The sequence below is a fragment of the Pipistrellus kuhlii genome, unplaced genomic scaffold (assembly GCF_014108245.1).
Source record: "Pipistrellus kuhlii isolate mPipKuh1 unplaced genomic scaffold, mPipKuh1.p scaffold_m20_p_2, whole genome shotgun sequence".
Taxonomy (NCBI): domain Eukaryota; kingdom Metazoa; phylum Chordata; class Mammalia; order Chiroptera; family Vespertilionidae; genus Pipistrellus; species Pipistrellus kuhlii.
Window position 1 is genome coordinate 53,110,858 of NW_023425515.1, and position 23,698 is coordinate 53,134,555.

General features: G+C 43.3%; 1 protein-coding gene across 1 annotated transcript in view; it reads left to right on the plus strand.

The window, feature by feature from the left end:
* GPR156 (G protein-coupled receptor 156) overlaps window positions 1-23,698 on the plus strand; it is an 81,503-nt gene that overhangs the window by 49,731 nt on the left and 8,074 nt on the right. The window contains exons 4-9 of the mRNA XM_036448300.2: window positions 5,667-5,802; window positions 6,058-6,168; window positions 8,501-8,626; window positions 9,584-9,679; window positions 13,508-13,744; window positions 22,926-23,084. Coding sequence (XP_036304193.1) covers window positions 5,667-5,802; window positions 6,058-6,168; window positions 8,501-8,626; window positions 9,584-9,679; window positions 13,508-13,744; window positions 22,926-23,084 — 865 coding nt within the window. The remainder of the gene's footprint in view (window positions 1-5,666; window positions 5,803-6,057; window positions 6,169-8,500; window positions 8,627-9,583; window positions 9,680-13,507; window positions 13,745-22,925; window positions 23,085-23,698) is intronic.

The window sequence follows — 23,698 nt, forward strand, 5'->3', positions numbered from 1 at the left end:
GTTTAAAACTCAATGATACCATCTCATGTAGCATTTTAGAAAGCATGGTCCCGTGACATCTTAGAAAAGTCTTCTAACAGTCACAGTAAGGCAAGAAGTAATCTTCACCCCATTTTAAGGCCCAGTTTCCAAACTCAGTGCTTACCCATCATTAAAAAGAAACAGTAGCATGGCCAATCAGTCCTCCATGATTCTAAAGATAATAAACCTCCAAGTTCAGAAACCAATATTTGATAAATATTTTCAAGTCATCATACCTATAAGCTGATGGATGTCACTTATGCACCTGAATTCATTATAAACTATTGAGATGATAATCCAGGTTCATACAAATTCTGCAGATGCAGATGAATATTTTTCTCTTATGTATTCAATATTAAAAACTTACTTGAGGTTAAAAAAGTCAAGAAAGTTCTTGCCTCATATTGCCAATCAATAAATGAAGGAAAATTAATGAGATCACTATGTAATCCTTTAAAAAAGAAAACCCACCTTGTTTTTTGCTGTCACTAGCCCAGTCTGGGCTTTATTCTCTTTGTAAACTCAGCACAAGTAAACTAGATGTGACTGGCTCTTTATAATTAAGAATATAATATTTCAATCTTCTTGCTTTGTGGAAATTATGGGTTTGTGGTTGATTAAACTATTCAGCAAATGTAGTTTTATCTTTTGGTTTAAGAGAAAAACATAAATGGCATTGCTGATTGAATTCCCATCAGAGTAGCAAAGACATTCCCCAGACATACATTGTTCACCTGCTGAATCGGAGATGATTCACTTTTCAGTGTCTTCACAGGTGTTAGCTTGGCCAAACAAAACAGGTAAATCACTTTCCATTCATTTTTTTTTCTGAGGCAAGTTTCCAATAAAATTGTTTTTATTATGAAATATACATATATAAGTCCATGTCATGCCTGTTTGAAAAATGAATTTGCATCAACTTATGATATGTGAAGACTATGCCATTTATATTTTGTCTAAAGAGACAAAATTGGTTCCTCCTAACTAAATCAGGAGGTGGGGAGTTCTAAATGAGGATTTCATGCAGAACTGAACTACACGAAAGGAGATCTGATTGTACCGCAGGGTTCACATAAAAGGGGTCCAGGAAAGAATTCGGAAAGAAACCTACCTACCGTGATCTAGACAACACAGATGTGTGGCTGTGAAACCCAGAATGTTGCTGATGAGGAGGTCATCGGATGCTTATTGCTCATGCCCAGGAGCTTGTGGGTGGCTACGGGAAAGAATGGCCTTCGTTGCTGGTCTTGTAGGAGCCCACCCAGTGGTAGTGTCACTGCCCAAGCTTCTGACTGCACTGAGTGGCCAGTCCCAGGTCAGCGGTGCTCTCTTCTCTGACTCAGTGTCAGCACTGGCCTCTCAGATGTATGATTCTTCTTAACAAATGCTTCATGGAGCTGCTGGTTAGCATTGTTCTCATTTTGCTAATCAATATTCACCACATATTCCCCCTTCTTGTGGGAACAGATAAAGAAACTAGGTAAGATTATACTCTGCGATCCCAGGATTTGAAGATGTGGTGACTGAGGATGTTAGGGCGAGATCTTAAATTTTTATATAGGAGACATTAGGCAAACAATAGGAAAATGTTCTTTATACACGTAATGCTCTTGTTAAATGATGAATGTGGTATTTAAAAAAATATAAGTTTGAAAGTAATGTACAGGAGGTATTAGGATGGGAAAACCGGTGTTACAGAGAGCTAAAGATTACACTAAAAATCTAAAAATAAATATTTTTGCATCACCTTAGAGTTTTCAAAGAGTTTTGCACACGCAAAAATTTGATCTTTGCATCACTTGGAGGGTGGATCTGAAAGATGATATTATCTTCATTTCAGTCATGAGGAAACAGGAACCTAGGAGTAGTTGAATGACTTGCCAGAGTCACACAAAGCCAGGATTTCCATTTGTCACACCTGCCTCCGGTTGATCCTAACATGATTGTATCTTAGATAAATGTGGTAGCAGGAATGGAGAGGGAGGGACAATTTGGAGAGATTTTGAAATAACAAGTGAAAAAATTGGCCATTAACAGTGTATCTATCTATAAAAATCTGTCTATATAAAAGACTAATATGCTAAGTGTCTGACCATCCAGGTACTGACATCAAGTAGCAACACCTGGCTTCCTCTCCCTAGCAAGGACTAGCCTCACGTGGAAACACTTTACACTGTAACCAAATGTCTATGAAGCGTTTTCCCGTGCCTCATCTCATTTGATCCTCACAGAAGTCCTGGAGTAAGTAGATAGGAGATTCAGTGGAATCCTATTTTATTTTCATTAGCCAGAAAAATGGAGATTTAGAAAGCTTAGAAACTTGACTGGACTGAAAAGAAGAAATGGTGGACCTTGAAAATGACTTTAGGTTTTCTCACTGTGCAGAATACAGTCAAACATCGCTGCAGTTGAATATTTTACCCTTTGTTCTCCCTGCATGATCTACAATAATAATCTGCTTCTGTGTTGATATTTACTGCTGTGTTGCTGAAAATTACCTTAAAGAGAAATTGCGATGTTTCACTGGGCTGGAAAAAGTTTAGCTACATCAGCAAGCAGGTCTAATTAAGCAAATTTGTTCTATATCTATAAAAGGCTAAGGTTACTCGCACATGCGCGATACATATAAAGCTCTCACTGGCATGAATCAAATGTGTGTATTTCGATCTGTCATTGTCGATCGTGAATTTGGTTGTTTTTGTTGATATTCTGAAGCTGAAAGAAGGCAGTGGTACAGGGAAGTACCAATGGTGATTAAATATGTTCATAATAGTGATCTGGGTGGATATAATTTTCCCCATATAACCAAAGTTGCCATCATATTCAGAAACAAAGATAGAGAACCTTCTTTTAAAGGGACTTTTGCTCATGTATTGTAAACAAGATCCCAACAATCCAAATGCCAATAAAATGAAACAAAACAGTATCCTGTTTCCTACATTACACTCACTGACGTATCATATTCTTTTCCCACATGGTGAAAAAGGCTGGGAAAAGGATATAGCATTAAGACTTAGAGTTGACAGTGTAATCGACAATAATACTAGAGTCAATGGATGATGCCAAAAAGGAAAATTTTCCCATCGAATTTCTTAAAAGTATTACTCCTTCTGGAATGATGTGTCATAAATTAGAATTGAAAGTAGGTGCAATCATCATGCTATTGAGAAATCTTAATAGTAAATGAAGTCTTTGTAATGGCACTAGATTTTTATCAAAAGATTGTGACCTGACATAATTGAAGTGGAAGTATTAATAGGATCTGCAGAGGAGAGATTGTTCTGATTCCAAGAATTGATTTGTCCCTGTCTGACATTGGCCTCAGTGTTAGAATAAGTTTAATCATTTTGTCAGTCATTGTTTCTATATCATGTTTTTGTTGTTTTTATATCATATCTTTGTTGTTATATCATGTTGTTATTGTTTATTGATTAATCAATTATTATATTATTTTCAAATACATTTTACTAATTTTCTTTCATTTCTGACACTTCTATTATAGAGAAAGGGCGAATAGCAATATTAAAACATTTCTTCTAATTAATTTCCTTTCAATGTGCACGAATCCATGCACCAGGCCACTAGTAGATGGTAAACAAACAGGAGAAGGAGATGTAATTCTGAGGTTCCTGAAGCCTGGAAGGTGTTGAGATTAATAATATCGCCAGCTAATGTTGGCAGCATGCTTACTACGAGCCAGGTCCTATGCCACACGTTTGGCTATATTGCCTCATTGTCTCCTCACAGCTCTGAGGGGAAGGGGTATTATTATCCCTGTTTCATAAGGGGAATACATGAAAGTTGTTTTTGTTTTCAAAAGGTGGTGGTGGGGGGTAGGGGGAATCAAGGGTTTTATTCCAAGACAAGGGAAAGTTCAACTGGACTCTGGCTTATGGTGACCATACTTGGAGCCTGCGTCCTGGGGCAGTGCTTTGGTGTTCCTACATGTGTGAACGTAATCATGTTACCAACCACAAAGTAATGGAACTGAGCCACAGGTGGTTATAATGTTTGCAAATCCAGCACTAGCAAACTGTCTGTTTAATGCACATGTGTCAAACACAAGGCCCGCGGGCCAAATCCGTCCCGCCAGGCCTTGCAATGTGGCCCGCACCGCGCTGTCATCACTGCACTCCGCTGCGTTTCCATCACAATGACAGTTTATGACTGTTCAGTAAACCATTCGGCCCGCGATTTAGGCTGGATTTTAGATTTTGGCCCCTTCTCTGATTGAGTTCGACACCCCTAGTTTAATGCCTTCTCTATATTTTTGCTGCCGTTAAAATAGGCTGCACTAAACAGAGAGCTCTGCCTTGGCTTTGGACTTTAGGGTTGTCAACCAGGTAATACAGGCATATAGACAGTAATGCTTTCCTCCTCAAATATTATCAAAAATAAAAAGTATAACTAAGTATAATTATCATATGATTCAATATAAATATTGCATTTAAGTAAAATACACTACTTACATTAAAAATCTTAAATACAACTATACATTCCTCCTAAATTGTTACTAGTTACTTTCACTTCTTGTTATCGATAACAAAAACAAACAAACAAAAACAGCTTTAAGCCTGGTTTTTTCCTTAAGCTTAACCAAGTCACACATTTCTACGTTGTCCTGAGCCTCTATTGACTCTGGGGTTTGTCTGAAACCGCCCTCTTATCTTTGAATTGCTCTGTGACCGTACTTAAAACCCCTCAAGAAAAGACCCCTGCCATATTCCCTGCTTTCAATTCCTGCTTCCTCGTTTCCTCTTGGTCAGGTAGAGACAGGGAAACAGTTTATTTATCAAATAAAGTAATAGCGTATGGAAAAAAAAATCCCAAGTCTTTTTTCCAAATAGCAGTTTATAGCTCATTTCTTTTCTTTAAAAAAAAATATATATATATATTATTGATTTTTTACAGAGAGGAAGGGAGAGGGACAGAGAGCTAGAAACATCAATGAGAGAGAATCATCGACCAGCTGCCTCCTGAACACCCCCCACTGGGGATGTGCCCTCAACCAAGGTACATGCCCTTGATCAGAATCAAACCTGGGATCTTTTAGTCTGCAGACCAACGCTAAAGGTTTTCTACTGTATCTCTTTAGGTATCTACCTGCTAGATTATTCACTAGGCTGCCTGCAGCAGTCTCTTAGTAACCATAAACTTCATGGAAAATGCCTAACTCTTTTAGAATTTGGCCTTCTCTTGAAAGACTTGGAGTTACACTTAAGTGTCAGAATTTAGATCTCTTTTATTTTATTTTACTTTTTAAAATATTTTATTGATTTTTTACAGAGAGGAAGAGAGAGGGATAGAGAGAAACATCAATGAGAAGGAATCATCGATCAGCTGCCTCTTGCACACCCTCTACTGGGGATGTGCCCGCAACCAAGGTACATGCCCTGGACCAGAATCAAACCCGGGACCTTTCAGTTCACAGGCCAGTGCTCTATCCACTGAGCCAAACCGGTTTCGGCTAGATCTCTTTTAAAATAAATAAATTATAGCGATATTTTAGAGGGCTACCAAGTGGTTTCTTGCCATTTTTCCCTTCCCTCTGAGGCTGCACAGGAGATGATGCTGGTGAGGAAGCTGTGTCTTCTCCCAGCGAAGGGGTCATGACTGTGGGTGTCTTTTATCCTGACTCCCTCCAGGATTGTGAAGATGTCCAGTCCGAATCTGAACATTGTGACCTTACTGGGCAGTTGTCTGACTTACAGCAGCGCTTACCTCTTCGGGCTGCAAGGTCGAGATGCTTCCGTGGGAAGCTCAATGGAAACTCTCATTCAGGTAGGTGAAGCCTTAGTTTTTGTTTTAAATATAATGCCAAAGTTTTCATAGGTTTTAATCAGCTTATTCCTGTTGGTGATAGTTATTTGTGCCTTTGATGTGGGCACTGTCGGAGGCAATCCCTGGAATGCTGAGTCAGTGAGGTCCACTTTCTGTCCCATGCCCTCTGTGGACTGAGGCTTTGCCAACCAGAATGTGTGGAGAATGACAGTGGTTTCTCTCATGCCTCTTGTCCCCATCCCTTTCCACCTATAGGTAAGACTGTCCATGCTGTGCATTGGGACCTCCCTTGTGTTTGGACCCATTCTGGGGAAGAGCTGGCGACTCTACAAGGTTTTTACCCAGAGGGTTCCGGACAAGAGAGTGGTGAGTAGCAACAAGCACACGGTGCTTGACTGCAGATGACAGCTTCTCTGTGGATTGAAAGCTAGAGAAACTTTGCCAGATTACAGGCCTGGCCCTTTTACAATAGTCTGAAGTTCCCACCCTCACTCCAAACCTTGGAGTCGTGTGGCCTCCTAAGTCTGTGTGTTACTGCTATTGGAGAGACAGGTCTTCGAACATGGGTTCTGCTTCATATGCACACAAGGCCCTGGTACTGTTCTGGGATGTGAGCTGGCCAAGGTGAGGCACCAGCGTGAGGTGACCAGAGAGAGCATTGCTTGGCACAGGTGTGAGCTGGAAGTGGAGGGAGGGAGAATGAGTACAGAAAAGCTCTAGCTGAGTGTAAGCATTCATGTCCCTCAGTGGGGGGAGCCCAGTTCTTTTCCATGTAGGAGGCCACTCTCTGCACTAAGAAGGATGGAGCTAGAACAGAGAGCAAAGGAGGAGACACGCATGCAGCAGATAGAAGCTATGTGGCAGCAGATCACCTGCATGTCTCTGTTATCTGATGTCATCCAGCCACATCCCCCATTTTATCAGGTTCCCTGATAAAGCTGCCAAAATCCTCAAAGCCTGATCATCAAACTCTTTGTCTATAGGCTATGCTTAGTCCCAATATATCTCTCAGTGTGAGTTTACTTTTCTGGAATGATGTTTTGATTTTGATTTTTAAATTATTGAATAATGGTGGATATTTATCAGCAGCTTAGCTGTGAGTACCCATACATATAAGAAACATTGCCTAAACATGGACAAGAAATATATCCATCCCTCTTGATTTAAAAAAAAAAAGCTTTATTGAGGCATAGTTGACATGCACATATGATTTCCTAAGTTTTGGCATGTGTATATTCATTAAACATTGGGTATAAGCCACAAAAACTTTCTCATACACCTTTATCTCCCTTTCATGTCCAATCCTTATATCCCCTGTCCCTGTCCCTAAGCAACTATTGATCTGCTTCCTGTCATTATAGATGACTTTGCATGTCCCAGAATTTTACATAAATGGAATCATACAGTATGTACTTTTTTTCTGTCTTCTTTCACTTGGCATAATTATTTTGAAATTCATCCATGCTGTGGTGTGCTTCAGTGGTTCTTTCCTTGTTATTGTTGAGTAGTATTCCAATGTGTAGACACATTTCTGTTTGTTTCCCCATTCACTGATTGAAAGCTAGAGAAGCTTTGCCAGATTACAGGCCTGGCCCTTTGACAATAGTCTGAAGTTCCTACCCTCACGCCAAACCTTGGAGTCCTGTGGCCTCCTAAGTCCCCAAGCCTGGAGCTTTGAGTCTCCTTGTAGGGGTATTCTTTTGATATTGTTTTCCTTTTTTCTGAAGGATCTTTAACATTCTGATGCAAGTGCACTAGTGCTGAATTTTTTCAGCTTTTGTTTATCTGAAAAGGTTTTTATTCCATCTTTGTTTTGGAAAGATATTTTTTGTTGGATGTAGAATTCTAGTTCGAGGTTTTACTTTTTACTCTTAGTTTTTTCTCCTGTGTCTTCTCACTTGCCTTCTACCTGATGAGATATCTGGTCTTCCTTATCTTTGTTTCTCTATATATAATGTATCTTCATTCACTGGTTGCTTTAAAGATTTACTCTGTATCATTGGTTTTGAGCAGCTTGATTCAGCAACCCACTGCTTTTATCTTACAAACACCGGGAATCATGTGACTGGGTGTGCTTTCTTCTTTCCTTAGGTTGACAAAAACTCAGCCCCACATTTCTGCCCCAATTCATGAATGTTATGTACACTACTCACCTGAGTTTTTATCATAATTCTTTCTCATTTTCTCTTTTTTTAATGTGTTTCAATTTGTTTATCCTGCTGCAAGATATATATTTTCTTAATTTTATTTTTGTAGTCACAAAAGTAAGACGTTTTTGTGTATGAAGTCAAGTGATTCCTATAAGTATAAAGAAAGTGTTAGCAGCCCCTCAGCTCTCAATCCCATCCACCAGGTTAATGGTTTTAATAGTTTTATGTGAAAACTCCCACATCTCTCTATCTGCTCATATACACATATCTAGAAATAATGGAGTATTTACTTTATAGAACCCTTGAATCTTTTGTGGGAAAAGCCAGGATCTGGGGGAAATACAAACAAATGGAAAAGTTTAATGGTGATGATGATACAGATACAGAAATCATTGTAAATATTTAATATCTGTTCCACCTTTGATGGCTGGATTTGAAGCTTTTTGGGAGAACTAACCCTGGAGTCTATAGCTCAGAGCATGTAGGACACTCTAGCCCCTGTGTAGCCAGTGAGCTAAGGAAAATTATGAACTTGACTCTTTTTTCAGATCATCAAAGACCTGCAGCTCCTGGGGCTGGTGGCAGCCCTGGTGATCGCTGATGTGATCCTGCTCTTGACGTGGGTTTTGACTGATCCCATCCAATGCCTCCAGATTCTCGGTGTCAGTATGACGGTGAGGGGCCCAATTCTCGGAGAACTCACTTCCTGAACTGGGGGGACTGGCTTCTGTGGGCACATAGGGGTCCTTCTCTGTGTGGGCATCCTCCCAACAAGAAGATAAGCAACACAAAGAGGAGGGAGAGTGAGGAGCTGTGGCTGCTGTGAATGTTTTGCCCCTTGTCTGCAAGGTGTGCTCCCACTCCCACCACTCCTCCTGACCCAGGCGTCCTCCACCTGCATCCACTAAGATGTCAACACACTGGAATCTGCCTGCGGTTATCTCTGCTTCCACATTATCAATAACGAGCACTCTGAGCAACAGGAAGTTGCCTTCCCCTAATGATTGGGAAGTAAAAGTCGGAATTTGAGATTGTCTTTGTAGCCAGTCAACCCTGGTTCAAATCTTAGCTCTACTACTTTCTAGCCAGGTGGCCTTGGGAAAGTCATTTAACATCTCTGAGTCTCTATTCCCCCAAAGTAAAATGGAAATAATAATGCTTCCTGTTTCTTAGGGCCTTTGGTGATACGTAAGTAAAGGAGTGCAGGTAAAGGACTCGATTGTGCCTGGTACATAGTATTCAATTAATAGGAAATCCTATGGTCCCAGCCTCACAGGAGCTGAGGAATACAGTGGAATCTTGACATTGCAGATTTAATAGTTAAGGTTCCAGCTGTTAACAAATGGTAGGAATTTATAATCCTGTTGGCACACTGATGTGAATCATTATGGTAGCAAAGCACACAACAGAGGGTAAGCCCTGCTGCCACCGAACATCCAACTTTATCGTCTGTTCCTCCAATTAATAGTCACTCTCGTTTATCTAATGGAGTCAACTAAATCGTATAGCTTTTACACATTCTGGGGGGAAATAGATGCTGTACAGGAGTTCACACTCCAGACCTTCCCGGGGATCTGCTGTGTGTTCCCGGGCATCGTGGGTGCCCTCCGTACTGACTGTGGCCCTCCTAGGTGACAGGGAGAGAAGTGGCCTGCTCGCTGACCAGCACACACTTCTGCGCTTCCCGCTACTCTGATGTCTGGATTGTTCTTGTTTTGGGATGCAAGGTTGGTATCCACATCTTCTTGGGGCACAGTCTGTCTGTCACCAACAAAACGGACATACATGAAGAAGGGATTGATGAGGTGATTCCTGCAAAGAATCTTGAAATCGGGAAGACCTCTGCGGATACATAACTCTCAAAGCCATGACCCTTATTATTTCTTTGCATTTGGGAGGGGGCGGTGTCACTTTTCCCTTATTTTGTTCTCCGCACATCATGTGGAATTCACCTACTGTTTCTCCCATTTCTTGGCTTGGTTTTAATTTTATTTGTAAATATCAGTTTTCTTCCCAAATCCCTGCAAGGAAGACTGTGCCCAGGTATCCTGCTGCCATTCACCCACCTCACTCTGTCACTCTGGCTGGAAGCCGAGCTGGCTCTCAGACAGATGACAATGTCCTGAGTGTCCTTTGAGTGATTCCAGCTGCCTCAAGTGTCTCCATCCCTGAGGGAGGTCCCTAGAATCAACTGTCCTGTTATCTGGGTTTCAGCTTGTAGGGACAGAGAATCTGGCTGTGGGGGGGATAGGCAGGCCTGTTTTAACGAGCAGGGTGAACCCTGTGTGGCAGGACCCTGTCTGTCAGATTATCAGGGCAAAAAGGCCTGGTTGACTGATTCCTGGCAGAATAGGAGTTTTTCTTCAAAGGTAAACTTTCACATGGGTGCTTCAGAGAAATAGCCCTGGGGATGGGCAGGAATAGGACAGGGAAATGTTGCTTTTTAATTATGTGCATATATTACTACTCTGATTAAAATATTTTCAGAAGAAAATACTAGGAAGTGAACAGCTTGCTCTTTTCTGGTTTCTTGCTAATGGTTAAGAAAATGAACTTCAGAACATGACAGAGCAGGGTTTGAATTCTGACTCAGCCCCTTCCTAGCTGACCCTGCACCTCATTGAACCGCTCTGAACCTTAGTTCCCTTACACCGGATGGGGGTGATGATAACATCCACTCAGAACTGTTGTGAGTTTCAAAGGAGTTAATGCAAGGCAAGAGTTTTCAACCACTCCTGCCCCATAGTAAGAGCTCAGTAGATTTTAGTTATTATTATTAACCTTCTACTGCTCCCCTAGACAGTTCTGAAAATCACAGCATCACTGTTCTCCACCCCGCCCCCTAACCCCCACCCCGCACCTTCCTGAAGCCCTGGAGAAGAGCATGTCCTCCCGGCAGCAACTCAGCACGGCCCCCACAGCAACTCACTTTGCGACTCAACTTGATTTATTTTCTCCATTGCCTTGTACACAAATCCCATTTCTATTTCATTTCGCTGTAATATCTTTCTGAAGGACAAAGAACGAAAAGGGGGGAAAGAGTGCTGAGCATCAGGAAACTGACTGGGCCAGATGCCCATGGGCTCCCTGGTCCATGAGCAGTCCCTGGGGAAGACCCAAATCTCTGCATAAAGTTCCAGGAGCCCCCACCCTCACCTGTCTACTGCCCACTGCCCCACACTTCTCAGCAGTGAAGGCAACTGACCTACAAGTATATGTGATTCATTTAAGCACGAGTCATGGATGTAGACTGTATTAATACCTAGTTCCCAGTGCAAGGATTGTAATGCAATCGAATTTTGTTGTTGTTAATCCTCACCTGAGGATATTCTTTCCATTTAGAAAGAGTGGGAGAGAGGGGGGGTAGGGAGGGGGAGAAAGACACAGAGAGAGAGAAATATGGATGTGAGAGAAACACATTGATTGGTTGTCTCCTACATGACTCCTGCATGATTCCTGACCAGGGCTGGGTATCAAACAGCAACCCAGGTATGTGCCCTTGACCAAGAATCAAACACCACCCCCGCCACCTAAACCCCCTCTATGTGCACAGGGCCCACGCTCTAACCACTGATCACATCAGCCATGGCTGAAATTTTTAAATAGAATCAGATTTCAACATTTTAAAAACAAAGAGTTACTTTTATTTGCCTTCGATTAAATTACTCATAATCCAACTCTGACAAATGTCACCTGATGGCATCAGTTACCCAAAAGTCAGGCCCCTCTGGCCTCCTGACTAGTGTACCTTCTAACCATTGAAGGTCTCAGGGTGGCACACTGGACATGGGGGCACCCAGAAGGCATCTCTGCCATGCTGATCCTTTACTCTAGGCCAGTGGTCGGCAAACTGCGGCTTGCGAGCCACATGCGGCTCTTTGGCCCCTTGAGTGTGGCTCTTCCACAAAATACCACGTGCGAGCGCGCACTTACCGTGCGATTGAAACTTCGTGGCCCATGCACATAAGTCAGTTTTCGACCTGGGCGAGTCTATTTTGAAGAAGTGGCGTTAGAACACTCAAGGGGCCAAAGAGCCGCATGTGGCTCGCGAGCCTCGGTTTGCTGACCACTGCTCTAGGCTGTCAGGCCTCCCCAAAATCATCACCAGGGCTGTACCTGCAGGTGGAGCTAGTGAGGTGCGGGCATTTTGAGTCACTGGCAGGTGCCCTGCTGATGCCTGACCTTATATTCATTGTTAGTTCTTCCTCTGAGTCTCCTAGTTCCCACCTCACCTCATCCCTCTGGCATCGTCAGGTTCGGTTATAAAACACAGACATTTGTGTCTTGCCTTCAATCTCCCTAGCAGTTCAAGCTCCTTGAAAGGACCATGGCTTAGTCCTCTCTTTGTAGCTCTGGTTTCAGCCCTACACCTAGCATGACATTTCATACACAGGTGAACTTATGTTGCATCTATATGTTATGTATTGTTGATTAAAGTTTTGATTTCTGTTTGAATGCAGCTCCTTCCAAGAGAGACAGCACTTTAAGGTGCTGTGAGTAGTTTTCTTCTCAGCACAAATGAGAACTTCGAGAGCAGGTTTATATTCAGGGAAAGAGGGAAGAACAGGGCCCTGGGTTCCTGGCAGTGGGGGCCGGGAATGTCACAAAGGGGTGAAGGGTATAGACGGAGCCTTTGCTGCCTGTGCCCGCCCCACAGGCTCGGCGAGGTCCCAGCCTGCCTTTGTCCTCCTGTTCCCACTCTTCATCCCCCACAAACACCCCCTGGCACAGAGCCTCTGCCAGCCTGGAGAGGTCTTTTGTGCAAATTAGAAAGGGCTTCCTTCCAGGCAGATGCAATCCTGCAGGTGCAGGGCTTGGCAAGCAGATGGTGCCCGTGGGGAAATTAGAAAAAAGAAAAAGAAAAAAAAAGAGCCCCTTCCTCAGGGCATTGCTCCTGCTGCTGCACATGGCTGGGCAGACAGGCACTGGGTATTTCAGCTTCCCTGTGCCCTCAGCTCCACGCAGTGCAAAACCACAAAGTGTATGTGGCAGCCTTCACCACCAGCAGCACGATGCGTCTGCTGCCCTTTCTGCAGGGCTCCTGCCCGCCTATGCCATCCGGTCCTGTGCCCCTGTCCCAGCAGAGTCCCGCCTTGATGACCTCTGACAAACCAATTCTCAGGGCAGGAGAGGAAAATAATATTGATTAAGCACCTACTAGGTGCCAGAGGCACCCTAAAGGTCCTCTCGTGTCGGAAGTAAACCCTCGTAGCAATCCTTTCAGGTGGGTATTATTAGCCTTATTTTGTTTTTTATTATTTTTTAATATATATTTTATTGATTTTTTACAGAGAGGAAGAGAGAGGGATAGAGAGTTAGAAACATCAATGAGAGAGAATCATCAATCAGCTGCCTCTTGCACACTCCCCACTTGGGGATATGCCCGCAACCAAGGTACATGCCCTTGACCAGAATCGAACCTGGGACCCTTCAGTCCACAGGCCGACACTCTATCCATTTAGCCAAACCGGTTTCAGCATTATTAGCCTTATTTTAAATGGTCCCAGCCCTCCTGCTCTTTAACCCCGGGCCTCCGGTTCTCCCTCCGCATCCAGGGGCTGCTGCTGCTGTACGGAGCCTACCTGGCTGGCCTGACCGACCACGTCAGCTCTCCTCCTGTGAATCAGTCTTTAACCATCATGGTTGGGGTCAACCTTGTGGTGCTGGCTGCTGGGCTCCTTCTCGTGGTCACCAGATACCTGCACTCCTGGCCCAACCTGGTCTTTGGCCTCACATCCGGGGGAATCTTCGTTTGCACAACCACGGTCAACTGCTTCATCTTCATTCCCCAGGTATGTTCCAAGGAGAAGCTGGCAGGGCCGGTCCTCCAGAGCACTGGCTGGGTATGGTTACCTGCTCACTGTGTTTTCTCTCCAGGCTTCTGGGTAACATTTATTGGACAGTCAGAAGGAAGGGGGTTCCTGGTGAGCTGGCTCCTTCTGTTCTTCCCTCCTCACTCTCTCGAAGGAAGACAGTTAGGCTCCCCGTCAGCAAAGAGGGCAGCCCAGCGTGGCTGGGTGCAGCTGTCCCACATTTCCACCCCTGGCACTGACTCGCAGACCTGCTTTGCCACCCATCCTCCAGTCTGTTTCACTCCTCCTCAGTCCCTTCCTCATCTTGATAATGTCATTTTCTCCCTAGCCTGGGAGTCAGGAGCCTTTATTTTCCATTTAGGTTGCAGATTCACAGGGAAAACTCATTTGGAACTCTATGCAATTTTAAATGCTTTTCGTTTCTTTTCATTAGAGGAAACTATAAAGCATTTTTCTTCTTTTTACAATAAGGAGAAATAAAAACTCAATAAGCATGTGTTTCATATTATAGGAATTTTAAAAAAAATCAAACAAAGGAGGAAGATAGCAGCAGAAATGTTCAGACAGCAAAGGGGGAAAAAGAGGACCTGGAGGGAAAGGGAAAGGAATCATAGTCTCTGGAAGGAAGAGATATGAAATTATTCAGATTGGCCCCAAGGCTATCCCTGAGCCACACACATCTGAGTTAGTGAACTTGACATTAGGCATTTTTCCTGTTTCCCTTCTGGTTCTCTTTTTGTTCCCCCAATGCCTCCCTCATCCCACTACTCCCTCAGCACCCCTTCTGGTTCTGAATGCAGCTTCCAGTTGACTATGAATGACTTTACCATGGGACACTAACCGATAAGATCACGGATGGAGGGTCACAGGGTATTTATAAAAGGGAAGTGTAGACTTCAGGGCATGAAGGTTTGACATAGGCATTACTCATCTGCCTTTTCACAAGTTCTCATAGAAATACTCAAAAGAATAAACAAATATGGAAGTATCTGTATCAGTGGCACTAAAAATCAAGGATGAGTATTGCCTCTATGCCAGAAACTAGAGGAATTTTTGCTGAATCTTAATGTTATAAGACCTGGATTAATGGAAGCCATTGAGAGTTGTGTGTGATTGGTCTGGAATGTAGCAGAAGAGGGCTTTGGGGAAGCCCACCTTTTAGCCCTGTAGCCAGCATTGTTGATTGGTAACCCATCCACCTGTTGCCAAGCCCTTCCTTCCTTGCTCACCTCTACTATATAGTCTGAAAGAGCTAAACACTTGCTTTTTTAGCTTCTTTTATAGCTTGGGCTGCCCATGTGACACAGTTGTTGTTTTTTAATTTTTTTTTTTTTATTTCAGAGAAAGGAAGGGAGAGGGAGGAAGAAAGAGAGAGAGAGAGAGAGAGAGAGAGAGAGAGAAACATCAATGATGAGAGAAAATCAATTGCTTGCCTCCTGCACACCCTCTATTGGGGATTGAGCCTGCAACCTGGGCAATATGCCCTGACCAAGAATCAAACCATGACCTCTTGGTTTATGGGTTGATGGTCAACTACTGAGCTACATCAGCCACGCTATGTGACACAGTTTTGAAAGCTAAAAGTTTTCTGAGAGGCTTCTGAGAAAGTTTTTGCTTTGCTAAAAATGCTAGGGGTGTGGCTGGCTTTATCTCCTCTACCCTCTTTCTGTCTTGAATGTTTGTTGTGCCTGGAGCTATGGCAGGCATCTTGTGACAATGAAGGAAAGGCCAAGGAATGCATTTAATATACCAAGAAACTATAGTTCTTCCCATGTAAAACTAAATTCAGAGGGAAAGGACCTATGAAGAGATTCTGCAGTTCATAAGAAGAGATGCACACATTTGGACAAGCTATCTTCCTTTGAAGGAAAATAGAAGTTTTTAAAAGACAGCAAATTTGTTTTGTCAATAGGATTTAAAGGATATTGCCTGTCTTCAACCAAAGCAAATAATCATGAGAAGAACATAATCTTAGATCATGAAATATTAAATAAGGATGAAAAACGTTGTTAAATTCAAAACCCCAGTAGAAACACTGAATAGGCAATTGGACGTAGCGAAATACTGAATTAATGAACTATTTAATTTAAAGCCACAGAACACAAGGAGACAGTTAAAAAATGAGAGACTAGGGCCTGGCGGGTGTGGCTCAGTGGTTGAGCATCGATCTATGAACCAGGAGGTCATGGTTTGATTCTAAGTCAGGGCACATGCTCGGGTTGCAAGCTCAATCCCCAGTGGGGATGCTGTAAGGCAGCCAGTCAATGATTCTCCCTCATCATTGATGTTTCTATTTATTTATTTCTATCCCTTCCTCTCTGAAATAAATTTTAAAAATATATTTTTAAATGAGAGACTAAATCAAATATGGAGACCAAGGATACAATTTAGAGCTAATAGGAATCTCTGAAAGATAAAAAATAATTTGGGGCAGAAGTAATCACCAAGGAACTATTAGAGGAAGCCTTCCTGACCTAAATAAAACAAGACCTCTATCTGAAAATTGAGTGAATCAGCAACCTCCATGATGTGGCTCCACTTATCCCTCCTCTCTGAGTACTCGCATCTGTCCCTTGGGCATCCCAGCTCTCAGACATGAGACTTCCACCTCAGCACCTAGGACAGTAGTGATATCTAGGTACACTCCCATCTACACACATAGACATAAAAATGCAGAATGAAGTTAACCTTGAAATCTGGCTTCCAGGTTTGAATAACTACAAGCATTAGATTTGTAAAGTGAGAGTGGCAATGGAATTATTATGGGATACAGGAACAGGATGGATGGACAGTGTTGGCCTTTCTCTTGCCTTCTCTCTGTTTCCCATTTTTTCCACCTAGCTGTTTTAAAAATCATTTTCTCTTATTTTACCTTTCGTTTTCTATTTTCTCTCTCATGCCTTTCTCCTCTTGAACTGACCATGATCCAAAACTTAAATACACACACACACACACCGACACACATACTAGAAGCCTGGTGCACAAATTCCTGCACTGATGGGGCCCAGATAGCCCACCCCAATGAAGGCCGATTGGGGGCAGGCCAGCTGGTGGGAGGGGCCATACCAGTCCAGTCGTTCTGCTGTTTGGTTGATTTGCATTTTTAAAAAAATCTTTAATGTTCAAATTATTATAGTTGTCCTCTTTTTTTCACCCCATATCTCCCCTCCATCTGGTTCCTACCACACCCCACCCTATGCCCTTACCGCCCCCCCCCCACTGTCCTCATCCATAGGTATATGATTTTTGTCCAGTCTCTTCCTCCACCCCCCTTACCCCTTTTCCCCCCAAGGATTGTCAGTCCACTCCCTTTCTATACCCCTGATTCTATTAAATTCACCAGATTATTCTGTTCATCAGATTTTTTATTCACTTGATTTTTAGATTCACTTGTTGATAGATATATATTTGTTGTTCATAATTTTTATCTTTACCTTTTCTTCTTCTTCCTCTAATTAAAGAATATCTTTCAGCATTTCATATAATACTGGTTTGGCAGTGATGAACTCCTTTAGCTTTTTCTTATCTGTGAAGCTCTTTATCTTCTCCTTCAATTCTGAATGATAGCTTTGCTGGGTAGCATAATCTTGCTTGTAGGTTCTTGCTATTCATCATTTTGAATATTTCTTGCCACTTCCTTCTGGCCTGCATAGTTTCTGTTGAGAAATCAACTGACAGTCATGTGGGTGCTCCTTTGTAGGTAATTAACTGTTTTTCTCTTGCTGTTTTTAAGATTCTCTCTTTGTCTTTTGCTCTTGTCATTTTAATGATGATGTGTCTTGATGTGGTCCTCTTTGGATTCCTTTTGTTTGGGGTTCTATGTGCTTCCTGGACTTGTAAGTCTATTTCTTTCACCAGGTGGCAGAAGTTTTCTGTCATTATTTCTTCAAATAGGTTTTCAGTATCTTGCTTGTTCTCTCTCTCTTCTTCTGGCACACTCATAATTCAAATGTTGATACGCTTGAAGTTGTCCCAGAGGTTCTTTACACTATCTTCATATTTTTGGATTCTTTTTTATTTATGCTTTTACAGTTGGGTGTTTTTTGCTTCTTTGTATTTCAGATCTTTGGCTTGAATCTTGGGATCCTCTAGTCTGCTGTTGGATCTCTGTATATTATTCTTTATTTCAGTCAGTGTATGTTTAATTTCTAGTTAGTCCTTTTTCATATCCTCAAGGGTCTCACTAAATTTATGGGCCTTTTCTAGAAAATTCTTGAAAAACCTTATAACCGTGGTTTTGGACTCTATAGCCAATTGTTTGTTTTCTTCTCTTTCTTTTGTTTTTGACCTGTTTCTTTGTCTCTACATTTTGACTGCTTCCCTGAGTTTCTAGAGTGGCTTTGTGTGCTAGATGTCCTATAAGGCCCAGTGGCTCACCTCCCCAGTTAACTGAGGTGGACATTCTTGGTGCACCCCTTTGTGGGCTGTGTTTTTCAGTCTTTTTGTATCAATAGTTAAGTCTTTTTTAAAAAATATATATTTTGTTGATTTTTCACAGAGAGGAAGGGAAAGGGATAGATAGCCAGAAACACTGATGAGAGAGAATCATCGACCAGTTGCCTCTTGCGCACCCCCCACCAGGGATGTGCCCGAAACCAATGTACATGCCCTTGACAGGAATGGAACCTGGGACCTTTCAATCTGTAGACTGATGCTCTATCCACTGAGCCAAACTGGTTTCAGCTATAGTTAAGTCTTGATTGTTGTTGGTATCACTGGGAGGAATTGACCTCCAGGCCAATTGGCTGTGAGGATCAGCTGTGTCTATGATGGGGAAACTTCTGTGCTGGAGACACCCTTATGAGGCAAGACTTGCTTCAGTGGGGTATGGGTCTGCCCCTTGAGTGTGTTGCTTATAGATGTGAAGAGTTGTAATCTAGTATGGTCTCACACTGATCACTAGGTACACTGGCTCTTGGATCTCCAAGGAGATGATAATTTAGCCTCTGCCTGAAGCCACCCAGCAGGAACTACGGAGAGATCTGTAGATTTCTCTTCCTTGTTTGGGTTTTGGAAGTGCCCAGATGAGGCCCAGCTGTGCAGCAATGCAGTCTGCTGTGGGGCTTTGGGCCCTCTTTTGGATGTTCTGAGTCTCTCTGACTCAGCTGCAGTTTGATAGGTAAGTTTAGATTTCAAAGGACCAGCCTATTCATAGGCAAAAGCCTCTATGCACAGCTTAGATGAGGCGGAATCTCAGGGCGGAGTAAACAGCAATGGCTTCCCGTCAGCCCTACCTGAAGAGGCCTTCAGGTCTCAGTGTCCCTTGGTAATCGCTGCAAGCACCTCTGAGAGAAAGCAGCCCTTAAGTCCTACTCCCTGTCAGACAGTCCAGTTTCTGCCCATATGAGTCTGGGTCCCCAGAGTCTCACCCTGAACTGGAATTCAGAGCAGTCAGGAGCTTGTGTCTCCCTCCGGTTTGAAAAAGCCAACCACACATGTACTCAGTTGCCAGTCTTCTCCATGCACATGCATGTGCGTGTGCCTTCCACAGCTCCTGTGAGTATCAGTATGTGTTTCTTTTTCCTTCTAGTTGTAGAATTTCAACTCAGCCAGTCTTTCTGTGGTTCTGGATGATGTCTGTTTGTCTTTTTGTTTTGTTTTGTCTTTTAGTTGTGGTTTTGAAGTTGTTGTACAAGGCAGCAAGTTCATGTGTTTACCTATGTTGCCATCTTGGTTTCTCTGGTTGATTTGCATATTACCCTTTTATTATATAGGAGATATAGATATAAGATATAGATATAGATATAGATAGTCCATTATATTTTAGGTTTAAGAAGTAAATTCTTTTTTTTTTTTTTTTTTTATCTAAAAGTAACTAGAAAGTTTGTCTGTTTTTTTGTGCACCCTTTAATTGACTTTGCCCTCTGGCTCAGTGGCCTTTGGTAGAAGAAAGTCTCTCTGTGAGAGCCGCACTGTGCATTCCCAGGAGAGAAAAACAGCTGAACAAAGTTGGAAAAGTATCTGAGGAGAGCTACATGGGGAAAGAAGAGAGCAAGAAGAGGGCACTTCCTCCTGCCACTGAGCCTTCAGATTGGACAGCGTGGGAGGGGTTTATGAAAATAAAGGCACAGATACCTCAAGGGCAGTTAGGTGGCTCCAGAGAGCTGAGTGAAATGGCACAAGTGGACCAAGTAGCATTCTACACAGGTCCTTAGGAAATGCCTGAGTGTTTTTGCCAGACACTGAGGTCATCACCAGCCAGGAACAAGCCTCTGCTTTTATTGATGGTATCCTGCATGTGAGCCATATCTACACACATCTTCTCCTTCCCTTCCTCTACCTTTGAGAGAAAGATAGGTCCTGAGATAGGACATTGGTTTCTCCTCCAATCCCCCAAAGTGTTTCATCTGCTCCTCCATGTAAGTACTTAGTACTTCCTACTCTGCCTTAGAGTTATCTGCGTATGTCTCAGTGCCCCTACTAGATAGGTGAGGGTTTTTTGTTTTTGTTTTTTAAAAGGAAAACTACTTGTTCATTTATTCATCCATACATTTATTAACTGCTGGGAACATGCAGTTCCACACATGCCCCCATCTCTGAGTGTAGCTGGGAGTAGACATGAAAGGAATTATAATGCATGTTTTAAGTGTGTGGGGAAGGCAAGTTACAGGAGGCTGAGGAAGGGGTGCCCCAGCCTGTCTAGGAACTCCATAACACCTTCTCAGAAAATGGGCCCGGTCTTGAAGGATAAGCAAGATTGGGGAAGGGAAGTGGGTAGCATTCAGATGGGGAAATAGCATGACAAGAAGTAGAGAGGTAGGGGAGAGAACAGGCTATGTTTGGAGCACCACAAGTCTGCACTTTTTGAAGCACACATCAAAGGAAAGGGAGAGGAAGAGGGGCAGAAGGTTAAGAGGTGAAGTCCTCCAGGTCCTCATGTATCCTGTTAAAGACTGGAGATTGAAGCTCACTGTATTAGTTTCCTGTGGCTGCCGTAACAAATTAACACAGATTGAGTGACTTAATTCCGATGTATTGTCTTATAGTTCTGGCAGTCATAAATCTGAAATGGGTCTTATTTACTTGGCTACAATCAAGATGTCAGTAGGTCTGCATCCCTTCTGGAGGCTCCTGAGGAGAATCTGCTCCCATGCTTTTTCAGCTGCTAGAGGCCACCTGCATTCTGTGACTCCTGCCTCTTCCTCCATCTTTAGAGCCAGCAGTGTGACATTTTCAAATCTCTCTCTTTCTGACCTCCATTTCCATGGTCACTTCTCTTTTTCTGACTCTGACCTTCCTGCCTCCCTTTCATAAGGATTTGTGATTACATTGGGCCCATTATACAATCCAGAATAATCTCCCCATCTCACATACTTAACTTGAGCACATTTACAGAATCCTTTTTGCCACATAAGACAACTTATTCACAAGTTCCAGGGCTTGGGGGCTGGGTGGGGGGCAGGTGGGGAGGAGGAACGCCTATGGGGGTGGGGGACATTGTTTATCCTACCACACCCACATAGCTCAGAGGCTGAAAAAAAAACAGGAAATGCCTGTCCTTCTGGAAGAAGGATCCCAGAGAAGTCCTGAAATTGTGCCCTGAGGTCATTTATTGCCATATTTCGGAAATTCCAACTGGTCAAATCTAAAGGATCGGGATCCTCACAGACACGGACCTAAGGCAGCAGAAGCTTTCATCGGGTGGCACCCGTGCTCCACCTGATCAGGTTGGGGTGAAACAGACCCAAAGCCCTGGATGTGCCCTTACACCAATACTGAGCAGTTCCTCCAGAGAGGGCTGGGCTGGGTGCTGGGGCGAGAGAGGAGAAGCTCTACTGCTGAGGAACTGAGGAGCCCAAAAGGGAGCCCAGATACTGCAACACTGCTAGGTCAGTACTAGGAGAACAACACTGGTGTCTGCTCCATCCACTCAGGACCAAATAGTGACCCTATGGGGCCAGGCTCCAGTAACTCCCGAGTAGGGCGGGGAGCTGATCGCACCCGAGGCCTTTGAGAAGGACATCGACGGGAAGGTTCCTGGCCTGACCCCGTACAGATCACACAGACTTTTGATAGCATGAGGAACATGCATTTCAACACAGGCTGAGTACACACAGGATGTGGTATTGAAATAGATGGAAAGATTTAGGATCTGAGCTTTACCAAATTGAGGTTAGGACAAAGAAGTCCCAGGATTCCTGTAAAGCTCCCACAGCCACCAGCATCGTTTATAAGGTGCCACAGTGCCCAGGGTACAGCACTAGGACTCTCAGTGCTGGGATTTCCTACAGGAAAAATAGACGCTTCCGTCTCTGTGGCCTCCCCTGGCATGTGCCAGGCAGAGACAGTGTCCCAAAGGCTCAGGAGAATGGCCCCCACCCGTTGGTGAATGTTCTGTATTCAGCCCCACCCCTTTTAAGGTAAACTAGCCCATGCTCCCACAGATTATTTCTGAGAAACAATTTCTCCAAAAAAACTTTCCTTAGGACCCCACAGTTAACAGTCTCTGTCTTCTCGGCTGTGTTGAGGTCATGTGGGGTGGCACAGTGACTCTGTTATAGCTCTGGCTCAACTGCTAACCCCCTACAAGGGCCTAGAGCAGTCATACTCCTTCTGAGTCTCCCCTCATTTGTCTAGGAAGAAAAGATGGTCAGGTCTCAGACCTAATGTTCTGTCTTTTTTTTATTGCTATTTAATGCCATTTGTGGTTTCCTATCTGAGCTTTGATTATTGACTTGGGTTAGGAGTACTCCAGCAAGGAACTGGGTTTGCAGTCGCTGTGCGCACACCATTACCCAACAAATGAGGATAATTAAGAACAGCTACATATAACTGGAAACAGGTTCCCTTGAAACATACAGAGTTTATATTGCTTAACCCTGTGATAGCTCATAAACTCTGGCTTTAGAATACGGCCCTGGGAGTATACTTCAATCTGTTTTCTTTGAGCAGTTCAGCAATGGTTGGGTCAAGCTAAGATGGTTCTATCTCATCTATCTATCATCTTCCTTTGGCATTTTGAAAACTATGTTGCCTTACCATTCTCTGTGCCTTCTGTCATTTCCGTCCATTAGCTCTCCAGAGCACACTACATTCTGAGGAGAGAATAGTTTGTGCATTAGTGTGTCCCCGTCATTCCTTGGTGTTTTGGAGAACTTGTGAGAGAATGTGTTCCTGGGTGTGTAATTAAATAAATAGCATATGCTCTGTTATTTAACAGCTGAAGCAATGGAAGGCATTTGAAGAGGAAAACCAAACAATCAGATGCATGGCCAAATATTTCAGCACTCCCAGCAAAAGCTGCCATGCCCAGTATGGTGAGGAACAGAATTGCCATGCCAGAGGAGAGAAAACCTCCATGGAAAGACTCCTCACAGAAGTAAGCGAGACCCGCGCCTGGTAGAGTCTCTATAAAGAACTCCAGTCACACACCGGTGGGCCCCTGATGTCCTATTGCTAATGTTCTCTCTTCTCCTCCCATTCCCCCACTTCCGTGGGCAGTGGGCAAAACCTTGACATTTCCCCAGTGACTCTCCCACTGCTGATCTTCACCCACTTATTTATTCATTGCACAGTTGTGTGCTGGGCATCGTGGTAAGTGCTGATGAATGAAACAAATATAGTCCCTACTCTCAGGGAGCTCACAGTCTAATGGAGGAAATAGATATTGATCAAGAGAATAATGAAGGGACAAATCAGGGTGGTAAGGCAGAATTATGGATGGTCAGGGCTAGGGAACCTAATTTAGAGCTGTCAGACAAGACTCTGTGAGCCGACAGATGAAGTTTTAATACAAACTGGCCAGAAAAGATTATGGGGAAAAGCATTCCAAGCAGGGGAACAGCATTGGAAAGGCCCTGAGGTGTAGTGGATGCTAGCTTCTTCTGTATGATACATTCTTTCCTTTCATAGAGCAGTGCCCTCATTTATAAATCTTATAGGGCCCCTTACTGTATTTCCAGGTTCTAACTAGAGATCTCAATCATCTCACTA